The 22,717-nt window shown below is 42.1% G+C and overlaps 1 protein-coding gene across 2 annotated transcripts; it reads right to left on the bottom strand.

Moving 5' to 3' along the window:
• Window positions 1-1,732: 1,732 nt before the first annotated feature.
• LOC137158122 (lamin-B3-like) lies at window positions 1,733-21,959 on the bottom strand. 2 transcript variants are annotated; one of them, XM_067555730.1, is made up of 12 exons: window positions 21,153-21,959; window positions 16,887-17,043; window positions 15,399-15,524; window positions 13,745-13,915; window positions 12,509-12,634; window positions 12,122-12,342; window positions 11,438-11,666; window positions 8,915-9,022; window positions 7,604-7,720; window positions 7,389-7,502; window positions 7,175-7,240; window positions 1,733-3,690 (listed from the first exon to the last, which is right to left on the bottom strand). In XM_067555730.1, the coding sequence occupies exons 1-11, from the start codon at window positions 21,629-21,631 to the stop codon at window positions 7,202-7,204; spliced, it is 1,887 nt and encodes a 628-aa protein (XP_067411831.1). In that variant the 5' UTR covers window positions 21,632-21,959; the 3' UTR covers window positions 1,733-3,690; window positions 7,175-7,201. The 2 variants fall into 2 exon arrangements, with proteins under 2 accessions (XP_067411831.1, XP_067411830.1); XM_067555729.1 differs by lacking the exon at window positions 7,175-7,240 and having other exon boundaries at window positions 21,153-21,957.
• Window positions 21,960-22,717: the final 758 nt, after the last annotated feature.

Genomic DNA, 22,717 nt, shown 5'->3' with positions numbered 1-22,717 from the left:
GTGCCTGAAATAGAGCTGCTATTCTATGTTAAATGAGCCTGATTTAACAATAATTACTACAAATCAGACAGGAATTAGTGATTACAACCCTTGCCTTTTTGGCATCTTGAGAAACTGCTCCCACAGACAGGCTGCAATTGCCTGGCTGAGCGTGTGTTTGGGATACCAACTAGCAGTAGAGGCTGGAGAAATGTTACAAGGCCAGATTGATGTGCTAAGGCAGCCTGGACCTGTGCACTCCACCCCCATATAGTGTGCAGAGGAAGGGAGTTGGCTACTGGGCAGCAGCAGGAGACAGAGCTGCTTGCTGCAGGGGTGGGTAGAACACTCCATTTTGCCTGTCATACAGTTGCCCAGGAGCATTCTGGTTCCCAAGAGGTGTCCCCCTCACTTAATTGTCTCTGAAACAGCCAGGCTGGTGAAAGTGTTGGGCAGGGACTCAGAAGGAAAACCACCCTATCAGCCCTAGCAGCAGCCTGACTCAGCAGGAATGGATTATCTGCAGGCCTGAGGTATTAGGCCAGGTTTGCTCCAGATGCCCAGAGCTTGAGCCAGCTGAGACCTGCTCCATCCTGTGAAGGAGCTGCCTTGCAGCTGTAACTGGGAATATTGAGGATACTGCACTTAAGTAGAAAGAAAAGGACTGCAGCTGAGGCATTAGAGGTAAGTCAAAGGAGGGTACCATTATTGCACACCAGTGCTACAGGGGGAGCTTCCAGTTTTAGTGTATATAGTTCAATTCCATTCAGGCAGTCTAGAACTCCACCACCAGTGTGTACACACAGACCACCTACCTTGGGGCAGACTGGAGTTGTATCCATCTGATTTTTTTTTTAATATTCTGAAGGGATATTTTGAAGATGTTTCTTTTAAGGGGGATCTGAGCATTGGTGTGGGGTTTAACCTATTCAAGTAGTTTATGTGCTCCCCCCCATATTTACATTAAACTTGTACCTTCCCCTGCAAGGTTAGTCTTTAATTACTTTGTCTGTCATGTCCTAGAAGTTGCATTTAAATCTATCACCCAGAGCTACAGCACCCAACAAGGTAAGGGTAAGACTCATCAGCGCACTAGTCCTCAGGTAGGACAGATCCATACTGCAGGGAGGTGGAAGGTAGCCATTTAAGGGGGCCTACCAGAGGGTCTACATTTTGAAACTAGGCATGGAGGTTAAGTCCTCACGCTCCTGGAAGAGTAAGGGACAGATATTTAGTTAGTTTTTTCTACTTATCTGTATGGGGTAGTGGCTTCAGGTAGACACATTCTGAAACAGGAGTGTAAAGACAGCAGGGTGAGTTCTATTACTTTCAGAATTTCCTCCAAGCATAAAAAAGGGTAAACTCCTAATTGTTGATTTTTAACATGAGACCTTGTCCTAGAGATTATGGTCTCTTCCAACAAATGTTATCACAAGTGGTGCTGGCTTAATGTATCTGGTCTATATATAGACAAGAAATAACCTTCCCCCCCCCTTCAAACCTTTCCTCTCTGCTTATGGATAGAACTATTTTGAAGTGTTTGCTCTAAATTACTTAAATCTAGGCTTGACTAGAGCAGGAGTGGACTGACTGGAACCTTTGTTAGGTTAATATATAAATTCATTCCAGAATAGTGAAAAAAATTGGGGGTGGTTTAAATTCTGGAAGGATGTAAACAGCCCCATAAGACTAGCTATTTGAAAATAAAATGGAGTTACTTGCAGTTTGTATGTAGTTGAATTGGAGAAACTGCAATAGTTTGAATCAAACATTTCCAGTATTTCATCTTTACATACCTAGAGCATACTATACTAGTAACTGTTTGACATGTGAAAAAACCACTAGCTCTTTAGGTGTATGTTTTTCTTAGCTAGCATTAGAATTTACAAACAATACAGATGTTATAATGCTCAATTTACTAGACAGATTCAGTTATAAATTTAAACATTAAAGTCCAAAGAGTGATAATGTACATGGAAAATATCTTTAATAGTAAAAAAATCAGTTGAACAGCCCAAGATTATAAACACAGCAAGATCATAAACAGAGCCTATTTTAAATTCCTCTAAAGTGACAAGGTGCAACAAAAATGAAGGATTTGGGTCTGCTAAAGGCCAAACCTCATTCACCATTTTGGTGAAAAGTGTCTTAAAATGCCATATTTTTAATTAGCCCTATTGAAAGGAACTCTAAAGCAGTCAAGAAAGAGCATTGCATTAAAAGCTGTGTCCTAACATGGGCCAGATCTTAAAATTCAAAAATACTATTCAGTACAGACCTTTGGCAAGGCAACAAAGAATGCTGAAAGCTGCTCCAGTGCTCAGAGGGGGCTGCATTATCAGCTAACTTTTTACAAGGAAACAGACTAGTATTGCTTAACTAGGGACTCTTGCTGGGTCATTTCCCACTTTATAGTATAGCCACTAGATAAACACATTTAGTAACAAATAAAGGTAGAGTGTGGCTACCCATGACCAACCCTGATGATCTAGACATTTTAGTTGTACTGTACTTTGTTATAATGCTGTACATTAATCCACCCAAACTCAGTGCTCTAATAGGGACCACATCTAGCTTTCTGACAAACCAAAGTTGTCCTCACTTCAATTACAAATACAGAAGTGACTGTAAACTGCACATCCTTATTTCAGATGTTTAACTGGCCAGGGAACTTGCTTTAAAAGGTCTCAAGACTTAGAGATCACATATTCCAATGACTGCTATAGCAAACTGTTCAATTAAATTAGTTCTGTTCCCATTAACGTTTTGCCAAGTAAGCAGTTAACTTAGCATTGCTAAGGATTTACTGTGGTTAAATACACCAGTACCTTTGTGTTTTCAGACTTGAGTTCACATTTACAGTACATAACTACTCGCCTCAAAGTTAAACATTTCACTGTACATTGCTTCTATCCACAAAGTATTATTGTACATAGTTTAATAAATACGGAAGAAGTTTTTAGTTTAACAGATACTAGGCTATAGAAACAGTATACTGGTTGATTTTAAACTACAAGTTAAAAATAAATATTTTACAAATAGCTTGCTCATTTTAAAACTACACTCCATAGATTATCATTCAGATTAGACCAATTGTTTGTACTTTAGTATCAGACTCCAAGCACAAAATGAGTAGTGGGGTATTTGAAAACACAAGGATAACAGTTTGCTCTGACTTTCAATTCAGTGGAGCTGCATCAGGTGCAAGACAAGGCAGTATTTGGTTCACTTAAGTTTTTCAGTCAGACTTGAAACAGTTTTTCTTCTAAGTATACTTTTGAGAAAATACTTTGAATAAGTAGGAGTTCAGAAAGCTGAAGCCATTAAATTTGTGAGCTTTTACCATCCTTTGCAAGGATAAGACATGCCTAGCAGGAGATTGTAAACTTTATGCACAGTCCTTTAGGACAAGTTGTTGTGGGTGAATAAATCACAGTACTTCTATTTGTCATGAAAAAGAAATGTACACTTTGCTCTAGTTTCACTGAAGGCGGGGCCCAATATCAAATAAGTTTCACATTCTGGAGGATGCTTCTCTCAAAAACAGGTCAGATAGGATAAAAAAAAAGTTCAAGATTCACATATTCCAGAAACTGCTGAAGATTCATGCAGTCTGAAGAGTCACTCTGGTTTAAGTAGTGTTTTTAGATAGTCTCTACCTTGGTTTAGTTACATGATAGAACAGCTAGGATCTTCATTTTGCTGGAGACACTAAAGAGAAAGTAAATAGGTTAAGCATTATGAACTACTGGCTATATACAATGTATCTATTGTAATCAAGATTAACAAGGGAAAGAATGAAGGGGCATGCATGATTAAGGGTTTAGTTATTTACCTTCTAACCCATGTGATTATTCTTTGTTCTAGAGAAGAATTATTTTGAGGGTTAAATTTATTTCTGCTTTAAGCAAAGCAGAAACCATAACATAGGAGATGGCTTCTGAATTGACATGGTCAAAGCAAGCAAATCAGTCTAATGAATTCAAAGCTTGTCATCTTACATACATGCAAAATCATGCTTTAAAAGATAACTGAAGTGACAGAGCAGAAGCAATAGGAAAAAGTTGTAAGAGATGGCCTCGTTATTAAATACATGTTCTTTGCACCCACCCAATGCAGCAATACATGAGGAATTCTTACCACTTCTCTTCACTACTCTTCTGGCTTTTCGCTCTTGTAATGCTATGGGACCTTATGTCCCCACAGTATGGATTCTTGCTAGTTAAACAATTTAACAGACGGTAGCAAAATGGATTTTGTTTTAGCTAGACATGCCTATTGCATTAAGTCAATAGTTCCTTCAAAGTTTGTTTTAGGCTGCTAGCAAAGTGAAGCAGGATTACCGGGGGGGAAAAAAAAAAAAAAGAAGTCTTATTTAGTATGTGCTATATTTGAATTTCAACCTGGTTTAAGGGCTTAGCAGAGGCATCTTGCCTGAAGTGCTGGCTACATCAATAAAAATTGTTTAGTGAGATAGTAGGAGGATCCACAAGAAACTTACTAGATTCAAATCCGATTTCAGATGATTGCAACAGATAAAAGTTTTCCTTCCTCAGACTGAAGTTAGCTTTGCTTTCATTAACCTAATCAGACTAAAGGTTAAGTACTGGATGCTCAATTCACGAATGGGAGCTGAAGTTTAACGAACAGAACTGGGTTGAAAAATGGAAACATTTCTAATAGAAAGTTGTTTTTTTTTTTTTGAAGTTTTCCCACCCAACATGAGTTGTGAATCTGGGGATTGCGGATGGACCTGAATTTTAGTTTACATAGCAACAGCTGAAAGATGTTGAATCCCTGCATGTCCATGGAATTCTATCCCAGTGTGCTGATCCTACTAGTATAGTGTAACTGGGGATAGGGTGTCATTTTAGTTTAATTATTTTAGGCTAAGCAACCAGTGTCAGTCTAGTTTCATTCTGGGAGTTCAAAATGTTTCATATGAAGTCTGAGTGCAATTCTACACTCCTAGGCTATCTACATTCTTTTAAGGAATGGCAAAGGTGTGTTCGTCTCCAATTTCTGTTCAGGAACTCACCTGCATGACAAGTCATTCTTATGAAGATTAACAGATGTTTTGGACTCAAGCCGATTACTTTACCAAAGTAAGACAGTTTTATTAAAGAACAATGATTCAGTATCAATTTGAGAGGAACATTATCGTCAAACAAGCCAGTCAGTTTCTCTGCATAGACACACAGGTCATCTCTGATAGCAATTCTCAACTGGCGGGTGAGGGACACAGTGAGCCTTCCTACTCACACTCACGGGTGATGCAATGCCACTCATTGAAATTTGGCCCAGCTGCCCCTCCTACATGACAGAGGGGAGACTGGGCCAAATTTCAGTGAGGTGAGTAGTGTTCTGACCTAGTGCATAGGGTCATAATGTCCACTAGTACTCTGATGCTGAAATTTAGAAATACTGCCCTGAAATCTTTGTGGGCATCAAGATGTGCTTAAAAAGGTTTCCTAGCCTATGCAGTTAGGCAACAGGATCAAAAGACCGTTATTTCAAGTAGAATCTACATTAGTTTGTAAGAGGGGCTTCAAGTTAAGAGTAAAGGTTATGGACACACAATTTTAAAAAAGCTGAACCCCTGATCTTAATCAAGAACATTTCAGAAAATAGTTCTGCACCTTAGTTCTGCATTGCAAGATTGTTACCAACTAGCATCAGGAAGAAGTCATCCTTCCAAAAGCCTAGTATTGTAATTAGCTAGGGGCATGGTATTTTTCCCCTCTAAAGCACCTGGATATATACTGAACAAGAGGGACAACTGGTTCATTCTATATGGCAACTCCTGTATCCCTTGTGAGAGACTTTAGGCAAGAACTAGTTTAGTACAGCCCATGGTTTGACAGGATAAAAACTGTAGACACCTTTAAGATCCATGGCTGCAAAAGTCAAAGCCCCATACTAGATCCATGTGTTAGAATATGCAACTCAAAAGACCAGTTTTATTTTAATGTTTGACTCTTTTTGGGGAGTTGAGAGCGGTGAAGTTAGAGATCAGATACAAAGGCATTCCTCCCAATACAGCTAGTATAAAGCCGCACTTAAAAGTATAGCTTACAGGCTTGCATGACTGTCCCAGCCAAACTGAGTTCTACTAGGGTCAGGACTTCTATAGTCTGAAAACTGAAAATTGTTAGAAGTATTCACAACTGTGAGTAACTGATGCAGTAAGAAAGTCTTGGTACTAAACTTTAGAGTTCACCTGAGTGATTGATTTAGGTGACCAGCACAAATCTAATACACCAATTAATCTTCATCGCTAGGAGTTATTTTGTAATCCACAACTCAAGCCCCACTTGGAGGATGTGTGGTAGGTCTTTCACATGAGACCATGATCCAGAAAGTGGCCAGGCAACACGAGTTAAGTTGAAACCAGAACATGCTTTGGCTATTTAAGTGGGCTTACTCCAACAACATGACCTGCATGTGTTCCCCTATCCCAGCTGGGAAGTAGACTCAAGGGAAGAGATGCTAGTGGGAGGTGGGGATTAATCTTAAGCAGGTAGATCTCTAAGCAGTGGATAAGTTTCAAAAGCACCTATTAATAATGGCTTTAGGAGCCCAAGGCACTTATGAGTGTATTATTCAGGGGCTTTAGTACATTTCAAATGGAAATACTTTCCTTCTATAGTTCAGATTTGAAGTTGCTGTTATGAAACAATAGCAAGAACACAGAGATCTGACATTCCAAATGAAGGCAGTCACTCCACATTCCCTTTTCTATTTTGTTTCCACAATCATGCAAGCAACAAGAGATTTAAAGTACAGTACACATAAGCTATATGTACACAGTACCCAAGCTTATATAAAACTATAAGCTAGGTACAGCACACATAAGCATAAGTATTTTGTTACTTCTGTCTTGTACCTCAATTAGCTTGTGAATTTGTTCATAGGCATGAACACAGACTGCTGGGGGTAGTTTCAGTTAATAACTACTGCTTCAGGGTATGTTTCACTGATCAGAGTGTTAGAGGGTTCACATTCTATTTAACTACAGCAACACTGCGCTCCCAGATTGGATATGTGAGGCGCTGATTGCAGCTCATGTGCTAAGCCATGCAGAGACTACATATAGGCAAGATATGTCAGCACTACTGATGAAGCAAATGTTTCTGCCAGAAAAACAAGCACAATGTGCACTCTGAAACAAGCGTGATGATCACTCTGGTCTCACCTATTTTGTGATGCTCACAGGAAACAATCATGAAACCAAACAACATTTCTTTTTTCTTCTTTTGGTCTGATATCAGGGAGAAAAATGGCAAGAGTTGTATGCTATAAACAATACTTTGGGGGGGGGCATGATTTAAGTACAGTTTACTACTACAAAAAGAAAGCCATTGATTACTTCTGTTGCTAATATGTTCTGAATTTGGAAAGATTCTTACCCGACGATGAAACTCCATTTCGCTCCCCGTTATTTCTTCTTCATCAAACTCCTCTTCCAGTTCACCACCACCTTCTCCTCTGGATACATGTATGATCTTCCGTTCTGCAGTCTCCTGCAATAAGTTGCCCCCCACCCCACCAAAGACAATAGCTTAAGTTTGTTCTTAAGCAAGCCGAAGACTAAAAGAGGGCAGCTGGTTATTGCTTCACTTACCTCTCCATCAGCATTGATGAGTGTAACACCAATGTTATCCCCAGTTCCCCAAGACTTCTGGGATTTCCAGACCAGATCACTAGGACTCTGGTTTACACCAGCATCAGCACCCCAGATCTTCAGAAAGAGGGGAAATATTTAACTGAGCTTTAAAATTAATCTTCATTTTAAATCATCAATAGATTAGTATTCAAACATTAAGGGCCAAATTCAGTTTTGAGTAAGTGTATACAACTCATGTTCTCTTCTGGACCAAATGTGTCTAGTGTAAACTCTGAGGTGCTCAAAAACAGGTTTAAGTGGTAAATTAGTGCAAGTTCCATGAACTGCCTTTGGAGTTGGTTGAACACAGTCTACTCACTACAGCAGCAGTGTGGAAGAAGTGCAGCAGGAATTGCTGCTAATGGTAGGCTCTACCTGCTACACCCTCTGAATGGAGAGATTGTTTCTGGCCAACAATTTCATCCCACGAACCAACATCAGACTTTTGGGGGTCACTTACCTAGTGCTGGCAGGTTTGTGTAGCGTTCAGTAGTGCCTTGTCTAAGCTAGTCTAAATGCACAGGTTTTCTGCTGGCAGCTAGATATGTTCTGAGCAGGGTTTGGCAGACGCTTAGAGTACGTCTAACAGATATTGTGCTGAACAGGCTGGTGGCAGCATGGGCTCAACACTGCTGCCCCTAACACAGCTGAAGCACTAGCAGTGTTAATTTTTTGCAAAAAACACCAAACAAGCCAGTTAGTACAGTGCAATACAGGTTGACGTTCACTACCAGGCACGTGAACCGGACTACTTCAATTGCCCTTGAGCACAGTACTAGGGAGAAGACAGACCGAGCAGCCCCCTTTCCAGGCCAGGGAGCAGCTCTCCAAGTGTCTCTCCAGTCCATTAGCTTCCACAGCCCTTGCTCTAATCGGTTGTGCAGCAGAAGAGATAGGAAGAATTGCACACGTTAGAAAGTGAGCCATGCAGCATGCGTGTTCCCCCACCCCCATTCCTCACTGGTCCATTTTTAGGTTGTATATGAAAAAAACTAAACCTCTTAGGCTCAGAATGTGTCCCATTTCAACAAGTGTAAGGGAGGTCACTCCTCTAGGGTTAGGATCAGGCCTCAACTATTAAATGGTGCTCAGTTACTTAATTCCTAAAGTTACTTAAATTTACCAGTCTGGCTAGGTGTCAGTCTTGCCAAAAGTGCCAGGAAAAATTTCCTAGCATCATCATGAGTTTAAAAAAAAACAAACTGATTAAGTCAAACAGAATTACTTGCTTGACAAGTCAGATTTGCAAGGCAGTGTTAAATTACTTACCGTAACTACCTGGCCTGCCTGAAGGATAAACCGAGCAGGGAATTTGTATATTATTTCAGACAAGCTTCCAAGTCGTCGTCTTAGTACCCATCCATTTAGTGATTGATCCTACAGGTAGGAAGACAAGATACTATTACAAGAGGATATGAAGGTTAACTAGATGGACATCCTAAAGAGATCACGCTTGTGTGTTGTCACCATTTGTTAGTCTAGGCCATTTTACATTTCCTACCTTCTGGTTTGGAAGGTACAGTTCCTCTGAAGATAAATGTACACTGTAAGAATGGCCCCTAACTTAAGGCTATGTTCCATGTTAGCACTGAACATCCTGGCAGCAATGATTGATCCCATAGAGTACCTGAATATTGTCTGCAGCAGTGATCAGTGATTAAGAAATAAGTATTGGACTTACTATGTATCCTTGTCTCAGCCCCCTCATTCACTAGATTTTATGAAGCATTCAGGATCATGAATAAGCTTTTAATTTAGGGTAATGTAGGCATCAATAGCACTTTAAGAGTGTTTGGAGACACATTACTCCAGGATATTGGCTGTTAAAATCAGACAGCTAGATCTTGTCCAATGACTAATGGCCACACACTATTTAGGCTAAAGGATGCCACCTCTATTGACTGCTTCATACCATTTCAGTCTACATGTGTTCTCAGCTAGGGTTAGGCTGACTGATGATTTGTGAGGTTTCATAACATTCAATTTTTACTTCTCAACCTTTTCCCTACTAAGCCCCTCCCCTTCTCAGCCAGGAATATAATTGACCACCCTCACTTTCTCTTGATACTCATGTACTCTTACCCTCAGGTACATGATCCCCAGGTTGAGAGCCCATGCTATAAATCATTATACATTTAATCAGTTTCAAGTTATTCACTAGTTCAGAAGACAGGGCTTTAACAATTCTAGTCAACAGAGCAAAGAGGAGATTCCAGAACCATTCTAAGCATCTGAAGTTCTCTACATAAGATGAGTCAAAGCAAGATGTATGGTCTGAGAATCTAACCTCTAGCCTATCCTGCAGCTATAGTTTGGAGGTGACAGTAGAAGGAGAACTACCATTGTCATATACTGCAGCAAAAACAAGCCTATTACAAGTGCACAAGTGTTTGAATTGTACAGCTTTTCTATATTCCAGTTGCCATCTTAAGAACCATGCATCAAGTCAGACCCTCTGCTTTAGAGGGAAAGCTTGCCTTGTAATGCAGCATTTTCTTCCTGTTCATGCCTAGGGCTCTGCAATTGTGGGGAATAGGCCCAAACCACTTATTTGTGGAATTATCCCTTCAAGTGTGTGAAGATTTCCCTGCTTAAGATCTATATTTTTGTATGTGATATCCTGTCAATCCCATCCCAAAGCAGGTAGGAAGCCTGCCCCTGGAAGGGAGTCAAATGGCATTACTGTAACTTCAGAAGCCAGGATCCCATGGGGCAAGGGTGTTGTGCGAAGACCTATGGCCTCTGTACTAACAGATCTCCGTGTTTGTTAGGAATCCTTTGCCCCTGAATTCTCCACATCCAGAGGAGCAGTACAAGTACTGCCTATTCCACTTGTGACTCTTATGGAGAATTTGTAGTAGTCAGAAACTGAAAGTCTGACCAATGCCCTCTACTGGGTATTCTGCTCTGAACTCATCCCACACAATTCAGTGAGTTCCCAGCAGTAGTGAAGAAGGGATTATGGGCAGCTTGGGCTACTATAAGCAGCCTTTGGGTAGGATTTCTTCAGCCCTGGTTCTGCTGGCAGAACCTCTTCAGCAAGTCAAGTTTAGCATGTGCAAGAGGGACCTGAAGAGCTGTGGATGTTGTCCAGCCTTTGATGTCTAGCCAGCCTAAAGCTAACCACTAACTGCCCAAGGTTGGGAGAACCTACTTTGAAGCACTGCCTAGTTTGTTAGGGCACTTTGACTGTTCCTAACATGCCAGTTGAAGAATAGAGGGATACCAGTCTTGACTGTGGCTTGTGCCAGAGACTTCCCAGCAGAGAAACATTTAATGGAGTGAGCAGAACCCTCCCACAATACCTAGCAGTTTAGGTATTTGTAGACTAGGTAAAAGCTATTGATTAATTGGTCAGAGAAGCCTGCTTTGTGTGGGACTGCAGCGTAGGAGCCCTTCTGGACTCCTCACAGGCTCTTATAACAGCTAAAACTAAGCTGCAAAGGATCTAAACAGCTATTGGCATTATCCAACATACTAAGCACCTTAAGTGCTTTTATCCTTGATTAAGCTGATGTGACTGTGGATGCAGAAAGGCCTCCAGCTACAGTTTTCAATAAAGTGGTGTCTTTCTCAGACTGTCTTGTGGCTTCTCTAACAAGCAACGGCTGCCATTGACCATTTCTTGAACACTAGGAGTGATAAAAAGCAAAGTGCTGAATAAACTGGGCCTTATGATTCTGGCCTAGAAGGCACCACTTAGCTTAATGTGCAGCTATTTTATGTAAGGGGAAGGGAGGTTGAAGTTTTGTTTGATGGGCTATCAGCCATTAGAGAGCAGGGAAGGAGTACCTCATCAGAGCTGTTTTTAAGCTTGACAAAATTCCCTTCTGTGTCAATTTCTTCTATGGACACATTTCCTGAACAGGATGCATGCTGAACAATCTTAAAGCTGACACTGTGTTCTCCCTTTTTGGATTCTTTCAATTTTCTCTTTCTTCCATGCAGGAAGCGACGCCCATGACTGGTTGTTGCCTGGGTTGCGACACTTTGGGAAGATGGACTGGATGATAATTTTAGCCTAGAAGAGCCAAGTGACCATGTTAGGTATATAAATTGTGAAGGATGTAGTTTTCCCCCCTTAACCCCATTGTGCCCAGACCCCATGTAGCTTCCCTGCTGTTGTCAGCTTTAATTGAAGTCTTGAGTATGGTTTTTTATCTTATGGCAAGGAGTTTCCCAGTGAACAACTTGGGAAAGTTTATGGCCTGCTTCCAGTTTTTGCAAAAAGAGTTCAGAAGCAGCTATGGAATTTCCACTTCTTCCCTCTGCCCCTGAGCTGTTGCACTAGCTTCTCTTTCCTTATGTACACTGCAGGAATTAAGATGTCCATGGACAGACTCTCTATGGTAAATGGTTAAACAGTCAAGAGTTCTTAATGCTTTTTAAAGGCCAACATTACAGTACATAGACTTATAGCATGAAGGTATGTTGGAGGAAGAAAATCTTCTTGCATAGCTTAATATTGTATCCTACCTCTGTTCCTCTCCTTCCAGCATCTTTCGGTAGGCATTTATTTCCAGGTCTAGAGCCAACTTCACATCTAGTAGATGCTCATATTCTTCCAACTGCGCTTGCATCTGCCGCCGGGTTTGTGCCATTTCTTTATCTTTTTCAGCCATACGTCTTCGATGCATCTCACGGTCATAATCCAGGGTCTCCTGTAACTCTCTTATTCTGTTCTCCAATGCAGAGTTCTTAGATTTAATAAGGTTTAGTTATTAATGAGTACTTTAAATAAGAGAAAGATGCCAAGAATAGAGCTCAGTCAGAAGAGCAATTTTGGGAGGAAAAAAAAGTTAGTGTAGAAAATACAAGTGAAGAAAAAACCCAATGGTCTCATTGAAGCATGCCAAACACTACCTGGTTTTGATAATGATTAAGCTGGGATGTCAAAGTGTCAACTCTCATCTTCATTTCCATTAGTTCCTCCCGAGCAGCATTGGCAAAGTCGCTATTTTTTGCGGCAGAAATTTGGGCATTCTCCATCTAGGAAGAAACAGCTGTTAGTAATAAAACTCATTAGGACTCGGGTGACTTTATTTTAGTAAAAAGTGTTACCAAGTGATTTATAGGCACATAAGGGACAGATTTAGTCGCATGTGTATTAAGATGTAGAGAATCTGCACACAGTTTACCTATGTCAGAAGATACTTTAACATAGCTTTCAGTGGAAATGGACCTTACCAAGTCATAATTCAACATCACATAACCCTAACCCAGCTCTCCCCACATTGCTTAAATTATGCAGTATTTCCTCTGTTACAAAGAATTGTAGAAGCAGCACAGAAATGAAGCCACTAGAGAAGAGAGACTGGAGATCATTAGGAGGTACCATGGCTAATGGGATAGGAAGCTGCCTTGGTACAATACAGGATATTAAATATGCTTCTCTGTCAATAATGCTCTTCCACTGCTCCTTCACACCAATTACCAGACCGGCGTACCAGAGCTTTGTGAACAAAAAGGCATAGCCATGTTTAACTGGGTATTCAGGAATGAAGCTAGTCATAGAGCAAGCAGAAAGTTTGAGGTAATGTTCCTTTAAGAAAAGGGAAAAAGGAGGAAATTAGGAATTAAGATGAGGATACTAGCAATAGACTAAATTCTAGTCAGTTTTTATACCACGTTAACTTTAGTGAGACTGCACCAACAGACAAGAACTTGGCCCTCTGCATATAACATCTATATAAAAGTTTAGATGTGTAATAATCACTTTATAGCCAACACTGAAGTTTGCTGATAGTATGAACAACTTTAACTTTATACATTCCCAACTACTCCTGTTTTGGAGGATAAGGATAGACCTATACATCTCAACCAATTTTATAGGATACTGTGAAGTGACAGCAGATAGCAAGTTCAATTGCCAGATATTAGAGAAACTATTTAGAGAATAAGTGATTCAGGATGGTGGTTCCTACTGTAGGACAAGTCTTCTGTTTCAAGGGACTCTACTACCTGAAGCAGATGGACCATATCCAGTGTCAAATAAATTAGTCAGCTATTTTTGGGAAATGTCAAAATGCTTCCTAGTCATATGAAGATGCAGAAAGTATGACAGCTTGTTCATGTCATTTGCACCTTTTGAAGACTCACTTTGGCACTGAATGTTCGCTCCAAGTCATCTTTGTATTCTTGAATTTGTTCTTCATGCTCCTTTCGGAGTCCTTGCAGAGCATCTGAAAGTTTGCTCTCAAATTCTCTCTGACGACCAGATTCTATTTCCGCTATCCTGCTCTCATGGAATCTTTTTGTTTCCTTGAGCTCCTGGAAGAGGATGAGAATAAGTAGATTGCTTATCAAAAGTCAAGTGACATTCCTTTTAGTTTGAGTAACTGAGCTTATGCAATTGCTTTAATAATTAACCAGTGTAGCAAGTCAGTCACTCAATGCTAAAGCAGATATTTATTGTCAAGTACTTGGTTATTTGTTTTTGAATCATAGGGGGTTTAAGATGGAGAGGCCCATTAGGTAATCCAATTCCTGATCATGCTGGGTTATTTTCCCTATAATAAATTATTACTTTTCATTCTTGTTTTAAAGATCTTCCAACTACAGGCTTCTCATTAGCTGAAAGTGTATTCCCCTGCCTGTTGATTAGGCTGTCAATACATTTTCCTTGTTACCAGTCTAGCTGGAAAAGACAATGGCTTCTTCCCCTCCCCAGATGAAGTCAGAAGTGTCTTTTCTCCTGCCGCCCTTGACTATTTTAAATTCAGTGGGAGTCTGGCTCCGAAATCACTTAGACCCTGTTTACACTTACTGCCAAGATTCAGTGGCGGTTGACAGGAGTTATGTAAGTTTTTTTGCATAGTTTGCCTAACTCCTGTTGACTTCTCTGCTTCTCTTCTGCACCCAGTCTTCACTTCACTGCACCGCCAGGAACTGCGTTCCCATCGACGCAGCGCTACGCCACTGGAGAAGGTGGTCTTAATATGTTGATTTCTGGATTGACTGAGCAGGTCTTCACTGACCGCTCAGTCGATCCAGAGAAAAATTGATCTGACGGCGACGACTTTGCCGCAGTCAGTGTAGCTGTAGCCTTAGACATTAGACATGAAAATTTCATCCTAAACCTCCATTCTGAACCTGAAATCAGACTAAATTTAGTTAATCCTATATTATACAGAACCTGATTATGTATGTCACTGTGAAAGGTACAAAAGGAAATAAGGGAAACAAATTTTTGTTTCTATGCAATTTATTAATTTAGTTAGTGGTTTTGTTTTTTAACTTAGACACCTGAGTAGTATTAGGATAGTAGTCACATTACACTTGCTAATCTGACAGAGAAGGCTAACTTAATATTATCTGGAAGCCTTTACAATTTTGACTGTTTGACAAAAGCCAAAATCTCAAAACTCTAGCAGGTAACGAATTAAACAAACCAACAAAAACAGGACTCTTCCCCCTGCCCACCACAAGTGTTAGAATAGCAACTTAAGTTTATGGTTTAATTAATACTAACATAATAGAGTAGTAACTCCACTGGATTTCAATGAAGCTGTAAGGAGGAAGGAGAGAGATGCTCAAATACATTATGAGATACTGATGTCACCTGAATTTGTGCATATCCCTGAAGTTTACCCACCTATGTGGCTTTTGCTGGCTGGCAGAGGGTCATAAGGTTGATTCAGCTAGTTACCTTTTTAGGAATCAAGTGCATTTTAACATTGCCCCTGAATGCCCTTACAAAAATCAATGGCAATTGGAATCTAGGAAATCCTTGTTAAAATTAACTTAGGCATACATCTTCATGAAGGCGTTTCTGGAATGTCATTTGTTCTTGCAGAGTTTTCATTTGGTTTTCCAGGTCCACTCTCTTCAACATTTCACCATGGAGATGTTTTTTGGTATCTTCCAATGCCAACTTAAGCTAGAAAAGGAAAGATTTTTATGGTAGGTCAGAATGCAAGAAAAGTGACTTTTTTACATTAAAAACAGTCAAAATTACATAATACATTAGATTTAAGAGTTACTCCTACAGCCAACAATGTTGAGTAAGGGAAGGAACCTTTCTGATTTAGTTCACTATTAATTTATAATAGTAAGGTTCAGAATACATTTGGGTGTTCATATAGAAGACACTTCCAGACCTGTCCCAAAAAAACACCACCCACCAGTGGAACCAGGGCTGCTTTCTGCTCCAAAAATCAGATCTCCAGAGAGAACCAGGCTTCTGAACAAATCAAGTGTATGAAGCCTCATGATGCTCTGAACAAGAAAAACGAGGATTTTCTAACCCTACTCAGCCAAGGAATACAGTAGTTATGCTATAGCTATCAGAGGTACAAGCCCATTGTCATTTTCCCCCACAATACTAAATGATCTAAGCCTCCCACATAAATTACATAATTTGAAAGAGAATTATGAAAATCCAAAGGCCTGAAATCTTGGTTTGCATCTATTATAAATAAGTCTTCCTTACCTAAAACTCAATTATATCCTGCAAGTGTGATTTTTTACACCAAGCCAATATGTCCACATTTCATGGCAGCATTTTAAGCCATCCTAGTGAAACAGACAGACTTACCTCTTAGATAAGAGACCTCAAGCTGCAGTTGTATATTAAACTCAAAACTGAACTAATATAATCCTAAACCCAAAATTTAATACATTTCAGGGAATCTTTATAGTAAAAGGAAGAGCCTTTAAGAAAACAAAGACATTCATTAAATCAGATGTGTAGAAAGTTTCTCTTAAAGTTAGGGTAAAGCACTTAAAGATACAGTAAGAAGATCCTTCAACCCAGGTGAACATGAAGACTAATTTTCCCCTCCCCCATATCTGCCATTTCAAGGGAGGTTACATAGGCTGTAATTAAGAGCATAGTTTGGGCCTGTCCATGTAGATGAAACTAAAGAGTGTCATTCAATGTTATATATGAGGTCAAACTAGATGATCACAATGACCCTTCTGGCTTTATGTATTAATTCATGTTATGATTGAGGGTTACAAGGCTTGTAACGTGGTTCCCCGACAATATTTTGGGCAGCATAGATGGATTACCAGGACAGCATGCTTTCATCACAATTCCATAAATCCTTCTCTCCCAATCCTTACCTATTAAGTACAAGAGACATCATGCATTTTTTAAAACGCCATGATCTTATTTTCCCAAAAAAGTTTAAAACAGCAGCAAAGGCAAAACAGAATCCTTTATGGAAAATCATATTTAATGAACTTCTGGTATCACCATCCCTGAAATAATTTAGATTCTATGCAACATTGATCTTACAGTGATTATTTGTTCCTTTAACTCTTGAAGGTTGCCTTCCAAACTTCGTTTTCCACTCAGAGCTGTTGCTAAGTCAGCCTCCTTGGAGTTCAGCTGAGCATCAAGGTCTCTTATACGAGCCTGTGCCAGGTTTAAGTCAGCTTCTTTTTTAGAGTTCCTGCAAGTGAAAGTTTTACATTCATAAGAATTTACAGCTGGTGGGGAGGGAAAAAAAAAAAACTTATTTGATCTTGCTTACACTTTTACAGTTTCTACCACAGATAGCGAGTGCTACTCTTTAACTTTTTTATAAATAGAAAAGTAATGGCTATAATTCACTATCCACCACCAAAGAGTAAACTAGACAAAAAACCTGCATGCAAACATTAACTGTGGATCCAAACATCTGTATTATTTCATTGTATCCTAGAGTCATCAGTTCATTCTGTACATGCTCTTATAGTGCCCACTGCAGTGGCAGACATCCACCCACAAGTCTGAAGTAGTCACAGATTTCAATATCTCCCATTTTCAGAAATGCCAACATCTTCTCACCAGCTGGGAGTAAGAGTGGGCATTGGTCCCTTTGACCTTCAAGTTGGACCCCTCAACCTTTTCTTTCACATCTTCCTCTGGACTCGGTGATTTACCTCTCTGGCTAGCATGTCTAAGTTTTTCAAACCCAGATTTAACATGTAATGCCAGGACAGCAAGGGAGTTTCAGTCAGCTGTGCTGTTAGTTCAGTTACACCCCCATGTCAAACCATGGCTTGTGCTTCCTATCTTACTTGGCTCAGGCAGTCTGACTGAATTAACCTGACACTAACATCAGGGATGTTTAATAGTTGCCTCAAACTCTAGCCAAATCCCTGGTAAAGCAGCTCCAGGCCCCCAGGAAACATTTCTGGAATCATCCACTAATCTGAGTGCCAGCAGCCTGTAATGGAGCTCTGCCTGTGGCAGCAGGAGGAGTTTTGGCCCTAAAAGGCTACCATCCTGGCTATGATAAGGGCACAACCCTACAGGTAATTCCCTAAGCATGCTCACTGGGAAAGAAGCTAACTCACTGGCCTTCTGGATCAGCTATGTGGAGGGGGAGGGGAGAGGCGAACCAGAAGAATGGGACTGATAACCAGTAGGCCTCTGCCTCAGGCCTAGATGGATGGCCAGGCTCACCCACCTCCACTTGATTCTCAGAGGGGGATTTGACCCTGGCACCCAGGAGAGGATTCTGGAAAGGTGATTTTTATGCGGACGGACGGACGGACACAGGACATAGGCAGTTTTGGGGGTGGGGGGTTTGTGGTGGTGTACATAACGTGGGCACACCAAAAACCTTCCAATGCCCACCTCTTTCCCCAGGCAAATCGCCATTTCCTTCCCTAGCACCATGGGGTTTGACACACACAAAGGAGGACTCATGGAGCACCTGGGATTTATTGAGCAGCACTATAATGTTTCTAGCCTCAAACAGCTATGACAGACACTGATTTGTTAGAACTAACACGGCAAAGCAACGTTCCTGATTGTCAGACACAGGGGCATGCACAAGAGGGGGCAAGCAAGGGCACAGGCCACCCCCAGCTTCTGCCCCAGGATTTCCTCCTGCAAGCCTGTCCTCTCCACTTTCCGCCAGGGTGGAAGACAGGCTGAGCACAGGTGAAGGGACATGTCTGGGAAAGGCACTGAAGCTAGCACTGCCACTGAACCCCACTAGATGGCACCCGCAGCAGGGAAGTAGGCCTAGCAATACAGCTTCTTCCAGTGGGGGCATGGGGAAGCCTGCTGAACCTCATCTCTTCCTTGCCCACAGCCATCAGTGTTTGGAACCCACCTGGGGTGCTCAGAAGGGAGTGCAGGATAATTGGGGGAGGGAGGAGGAGCATTGGTGCCTGGGGAGGCAGCAAGGGGTCTGGTGAGTAGGGGAGACAGCGGGAGCCAAGGACACTGGGTGGAAGACCAGTGTTTAAAGAGCCTTCCAAAAGGCATTCAGATTTAAATCCCTGCATATGTCCCTGACCAGACTGCCCTCTGCTCAAGTTTGAGTTTTCAAAGAACAATCCCTTGTTTTATCATGGTGAAATCAGCAATCTGGGAAGTGGGTGAATTATGAAAGTTTATAAGCCAGGTTTTCCACTTGCACAATTAAACTGTACTGTGGCATAGGGGAGAGAAGACAAACTCAGTGAGCATTATTGCTGTTAATACAAAAAGGCAATTATTGGTTCCCCTGTCAACAGCTGTATACTCCAAATATATCTTTACTCTGTGTAGTCATAAGCAAGAGGATAGATACTGTAGGTTATCTGTTCCATTAGTGTGGAATTCTTGTTCTGCATGTTTGAGTTTTATTAGACACATTCTCTTTGTGGACCTGTGCTAGCACACGCTCCAGCCATCTAAAAAAGTCTAGATTACCTCTTTAAAAATCTAATTAAACATTACTCCTTAACATAGTTATTGAAAGCCTTGTCTAGGCTAGCTTTTAGAAAGTATCAACTATTTCATAATTAGCCAGCCACTAAGCTAGTCCCATTACTGGGAATGGTGGATGCCACTCCACAGTGCAGAGTTATTTTTATTCTTCCCCCAATCCTCAAGCCAATATGTGGATCTCACCTTCATTAGAAGAACTTAAACCAGTATTTTCAAAGCTTGTTTCCTTACTAAAGAAAGTTAGGCACATATAGGTAAACCCCAGTGTTAAGATCAGAGGACATATAAAACTTTCCTAAGATTCACTTATGTAGTGTAGTGATGGAAAATGGGGCTTCACATTTGAGGTGAAACCACGATTTCTATATTCAGAGTTATTTGTATCTCTAAAACCAGTTATGCCAAGTACCTTCCTGTCTATTACTTGTGTTCTTTTCCTGAGCCCTCACTCCTGTTACGATCCTCCTCCCACAAGTGTGAGGAGGATATGAGTGAACTAGTGTGACTATGCCAGTCATTCTTTGAAAGCATCCTGCAAGTAGCTCTTCGGTTACTGCTATTCATCCAAGTATACACTTGCATCTCACTTATCCTTTAACTGAGTTATACTAAGCACTCAGTAGTAAAGCAAGTTGAACAACTAATGGTTATTGCTTGCAGGAAGAGTGTTGGATACTGTTCACCACAGAGCATAGAGTTCCAAGCTATTTAAAGGATATGTGAAGTTCATGACATCTAGGAAGATAAGGTTGTTCCAAGTCATCTGAGACACTTGCAGTTGAATGGCACAGAAACAAGCACCTCTAAATATTAGGATTTTGATCTACATGTGTCGCTGAATGTACTGTGTAACACACTACCATTTTCAGGGGGCTGTAAAATTAGCCATTTCTAAAGCCTACCTGCTTCAGAAATTAGAAATGAAAAGCACCAATCCACAGGAATACAGACCAGCCAAATCTGAAGTTCTGTAAACAAAGCCAGCGGAGTAACCCAAACTCTAAGAGCAGCTGAAACATTTCAGAACTGGCATCAGTCCTTTCTTTGCTTTCCAGTCACAAAATGAAAAATTTTGTTTTTATGAAGCTTAAAAACTGCTGAACCAAAACCAAGCATGCAAGAGACCAGCCCAAAAATTAAACAGCCAAAAGCAGCTTAGAAAAGGAACAATCTTAAGGACAGGATATCTCCTGCAAACAAATAAGTAGAGAAAGCATAGCACCAGCCTAGGAACACCCATAGGCTTTTTTCCAAGAGAGGGCAAAGATCTATGGTAAAGGTTGGAATGGGAATACTAGAGATCTAGTCAACATCCAAACCCTAGCAATACATAGAAGCATAGAAGGGATACATCAGGGTAAGAGTCTTTACCTAACTGGCACCACCAGACAGGAGTCAGTTTTGTCGGACATCTATAAAGCCCCCCCATGGGTAATCCATTAAGGCAGGGCTTACTCATAACATAGGTGAGGCCTGTCATTTGTTTACAGCTAAGCGATCCCTGTATGCATGTATTAGTTCTGGGAGAGGCAGCAGATCTGGCTGTCCCTGGCTACTAAGCGCCTGTGCCCGGGAGATCCCAACAACACACCGCTCTGCGAGCTGCCTGCAGGAGCTGAAACCGTCAGGGAATTTCGAGAGGCATTTATGTCTCTTTGCTATTGGAAGAGAAGAGGAGGCAGGGCGCCGGCGGGGCGGAGGGCCAGGGAGACAGAAGGGATGGGGGCTGGTAACAGTACAAGCCGCTGGAACCAGGGGATACTCCCTCCCCCTGCCATGTGACAGGGGCCAGGCCGTGAAGAGAACAGCCTCCCCTGCTAGCGCCGAGGGAAGGGAGAGGAGGAGACCGACCTGGCGTGCAGCTGCCGGTGCTCCTCGCTGAGCTTGCCCAGCTCCACCTGCAGCGTGGCCCGCTCGATCGCGACGCAGTCCAGCGCCTTGCGGGCATCGGCCAGCTCGGTCTCATAGCAGAGCCGCAGGTTGCCCAGCTCCCGGCTGCTCCCTTCCTCCAGCTCCGCCAGTCGCAGCTGCAGCGCGGACTTATCGGTCTCCAGAGCCCGAACCCGGTCGATGTAGGCGGCCAGGCGGTCATTGAGCTGCTGCAGCTCCTCCTTCTCCTGCAGCCGGCTGAGCCGGGTCGGGCTGACCGGGGAGAAGGCGGCCGAGCGGCTGAGCGCTCGCCCGCTGCCGCCCGGAGTGGAGGACACCGCCGTGGCCATGGCGGCGTCTCTACGGCACGATCCGCGGGGCTGGCGCTCCCTGGGGCAACTCGGGTTGGGGGGCGACGGCGGGAGGTGGGGTGGGGGCGCACCGTCAGGCCCCGGCTGCATGCATGGCAATAGGCAGCAGGAAGGAAACGCCCCTTTGCAGGCCCCCCCCCGCCTGCACAACCGAGCCGGCGCCTGAAGGAGACAGAATTCCGCGAGCCCGGTGCCCGCCCCCTCACCGGCGCACTGAACGGCAAAGTCCGGCTCCCCCTGCGCCAGCCTCCAGCCCGAGTATAAATAGCCACCAGCTGCTGTTCCAGGGCCCTTCCGGCCAGGCCTGCGATTTAAAGCGGTAGAGCTAGTGGCTGGCGGAGGGGGAGGTTGTACCAGCCCGGGAATGAGAGGCGGAGAAGGGATCCTAGCCCCAGCCTTCCACTAGTGCTACCCCCTCTGCCAATGCGCAGGGTGGGCCGCCCACCGTTAGAAAATGGGGAGGAAAGATTTTTGTCGTTTGTTTTTTAGTGGGGGCAGTGAGTGAAGGCCACATTCAGCTTCCTTTTGCAATTTCACCGTTCAGATTGGCACCGCTGGCAGACACACAGTCAAGAGGTGCAAGAAAAGACACGCCCTTGATGGGAAGAAAGGGAGCTCCCCCGAGCGCCCATTCATACAGTTGCTAGCTCTGAGTTTATATTCAGCAACCTAAAGGGACAGATCGAAAATCCCATATTTAGAGACCAGCCCTTCCCTGTGTTACCCACAGCCGGGTTCAGATTATTATAAATGAATCCACCTTTCAGATCTCACCTACCCTTCCCAGTTAGTGCTTTGCCCTTTGTTTATTTTTATTTTATTTAAACATTTCATTCAAAGGGATCAGTGAAAATAAACTAGTCTTTTTCATTGTTTGTTTCAAGCCATTTTTAGCTTTCAGGCCAGTTTCAGGTTCCATTGCACCACAATGGGCAATGTTCAGGATGCAAATTGCTGGAAGGATTTTTACATCCAAAGAAAAATGTTACTTTAATATGAAGCCATTGTGAAAACAATTATAGGTTTGATTAAAAACTGATTTTTTAACAACACTATTTTTGAAATGTCCCTTTCATAAGGAAATTCTGTGAGGGTTGTCAATTTCCTTTATTCTCATTTGAGAGTAATTTTCATTGATGACTCTGTTTGGAGGGCAGATCCTGTGTTCTTTGCACA

The sequence above is a fragment of the Emydura macquarii genome, unplaced genomic scaffold, assembly GCF_026122565.2.
Source record: "Emydura macquarii macquarii isolate MOO-44397 ecotype Brisbane River unplaced genomic scaffold, CSIRO-AGI_Emac_v2 contig_1644, whole genome shotgun sequence".
Taxonomy (NCBI): Eukaryota; Metazoa; Chordata; order Testudines; family Chelidae; genus Emydura; species Emydura macquarii.
This window is presented reverse-complemented; position numbering and strand designations above follow the sequence as displayed.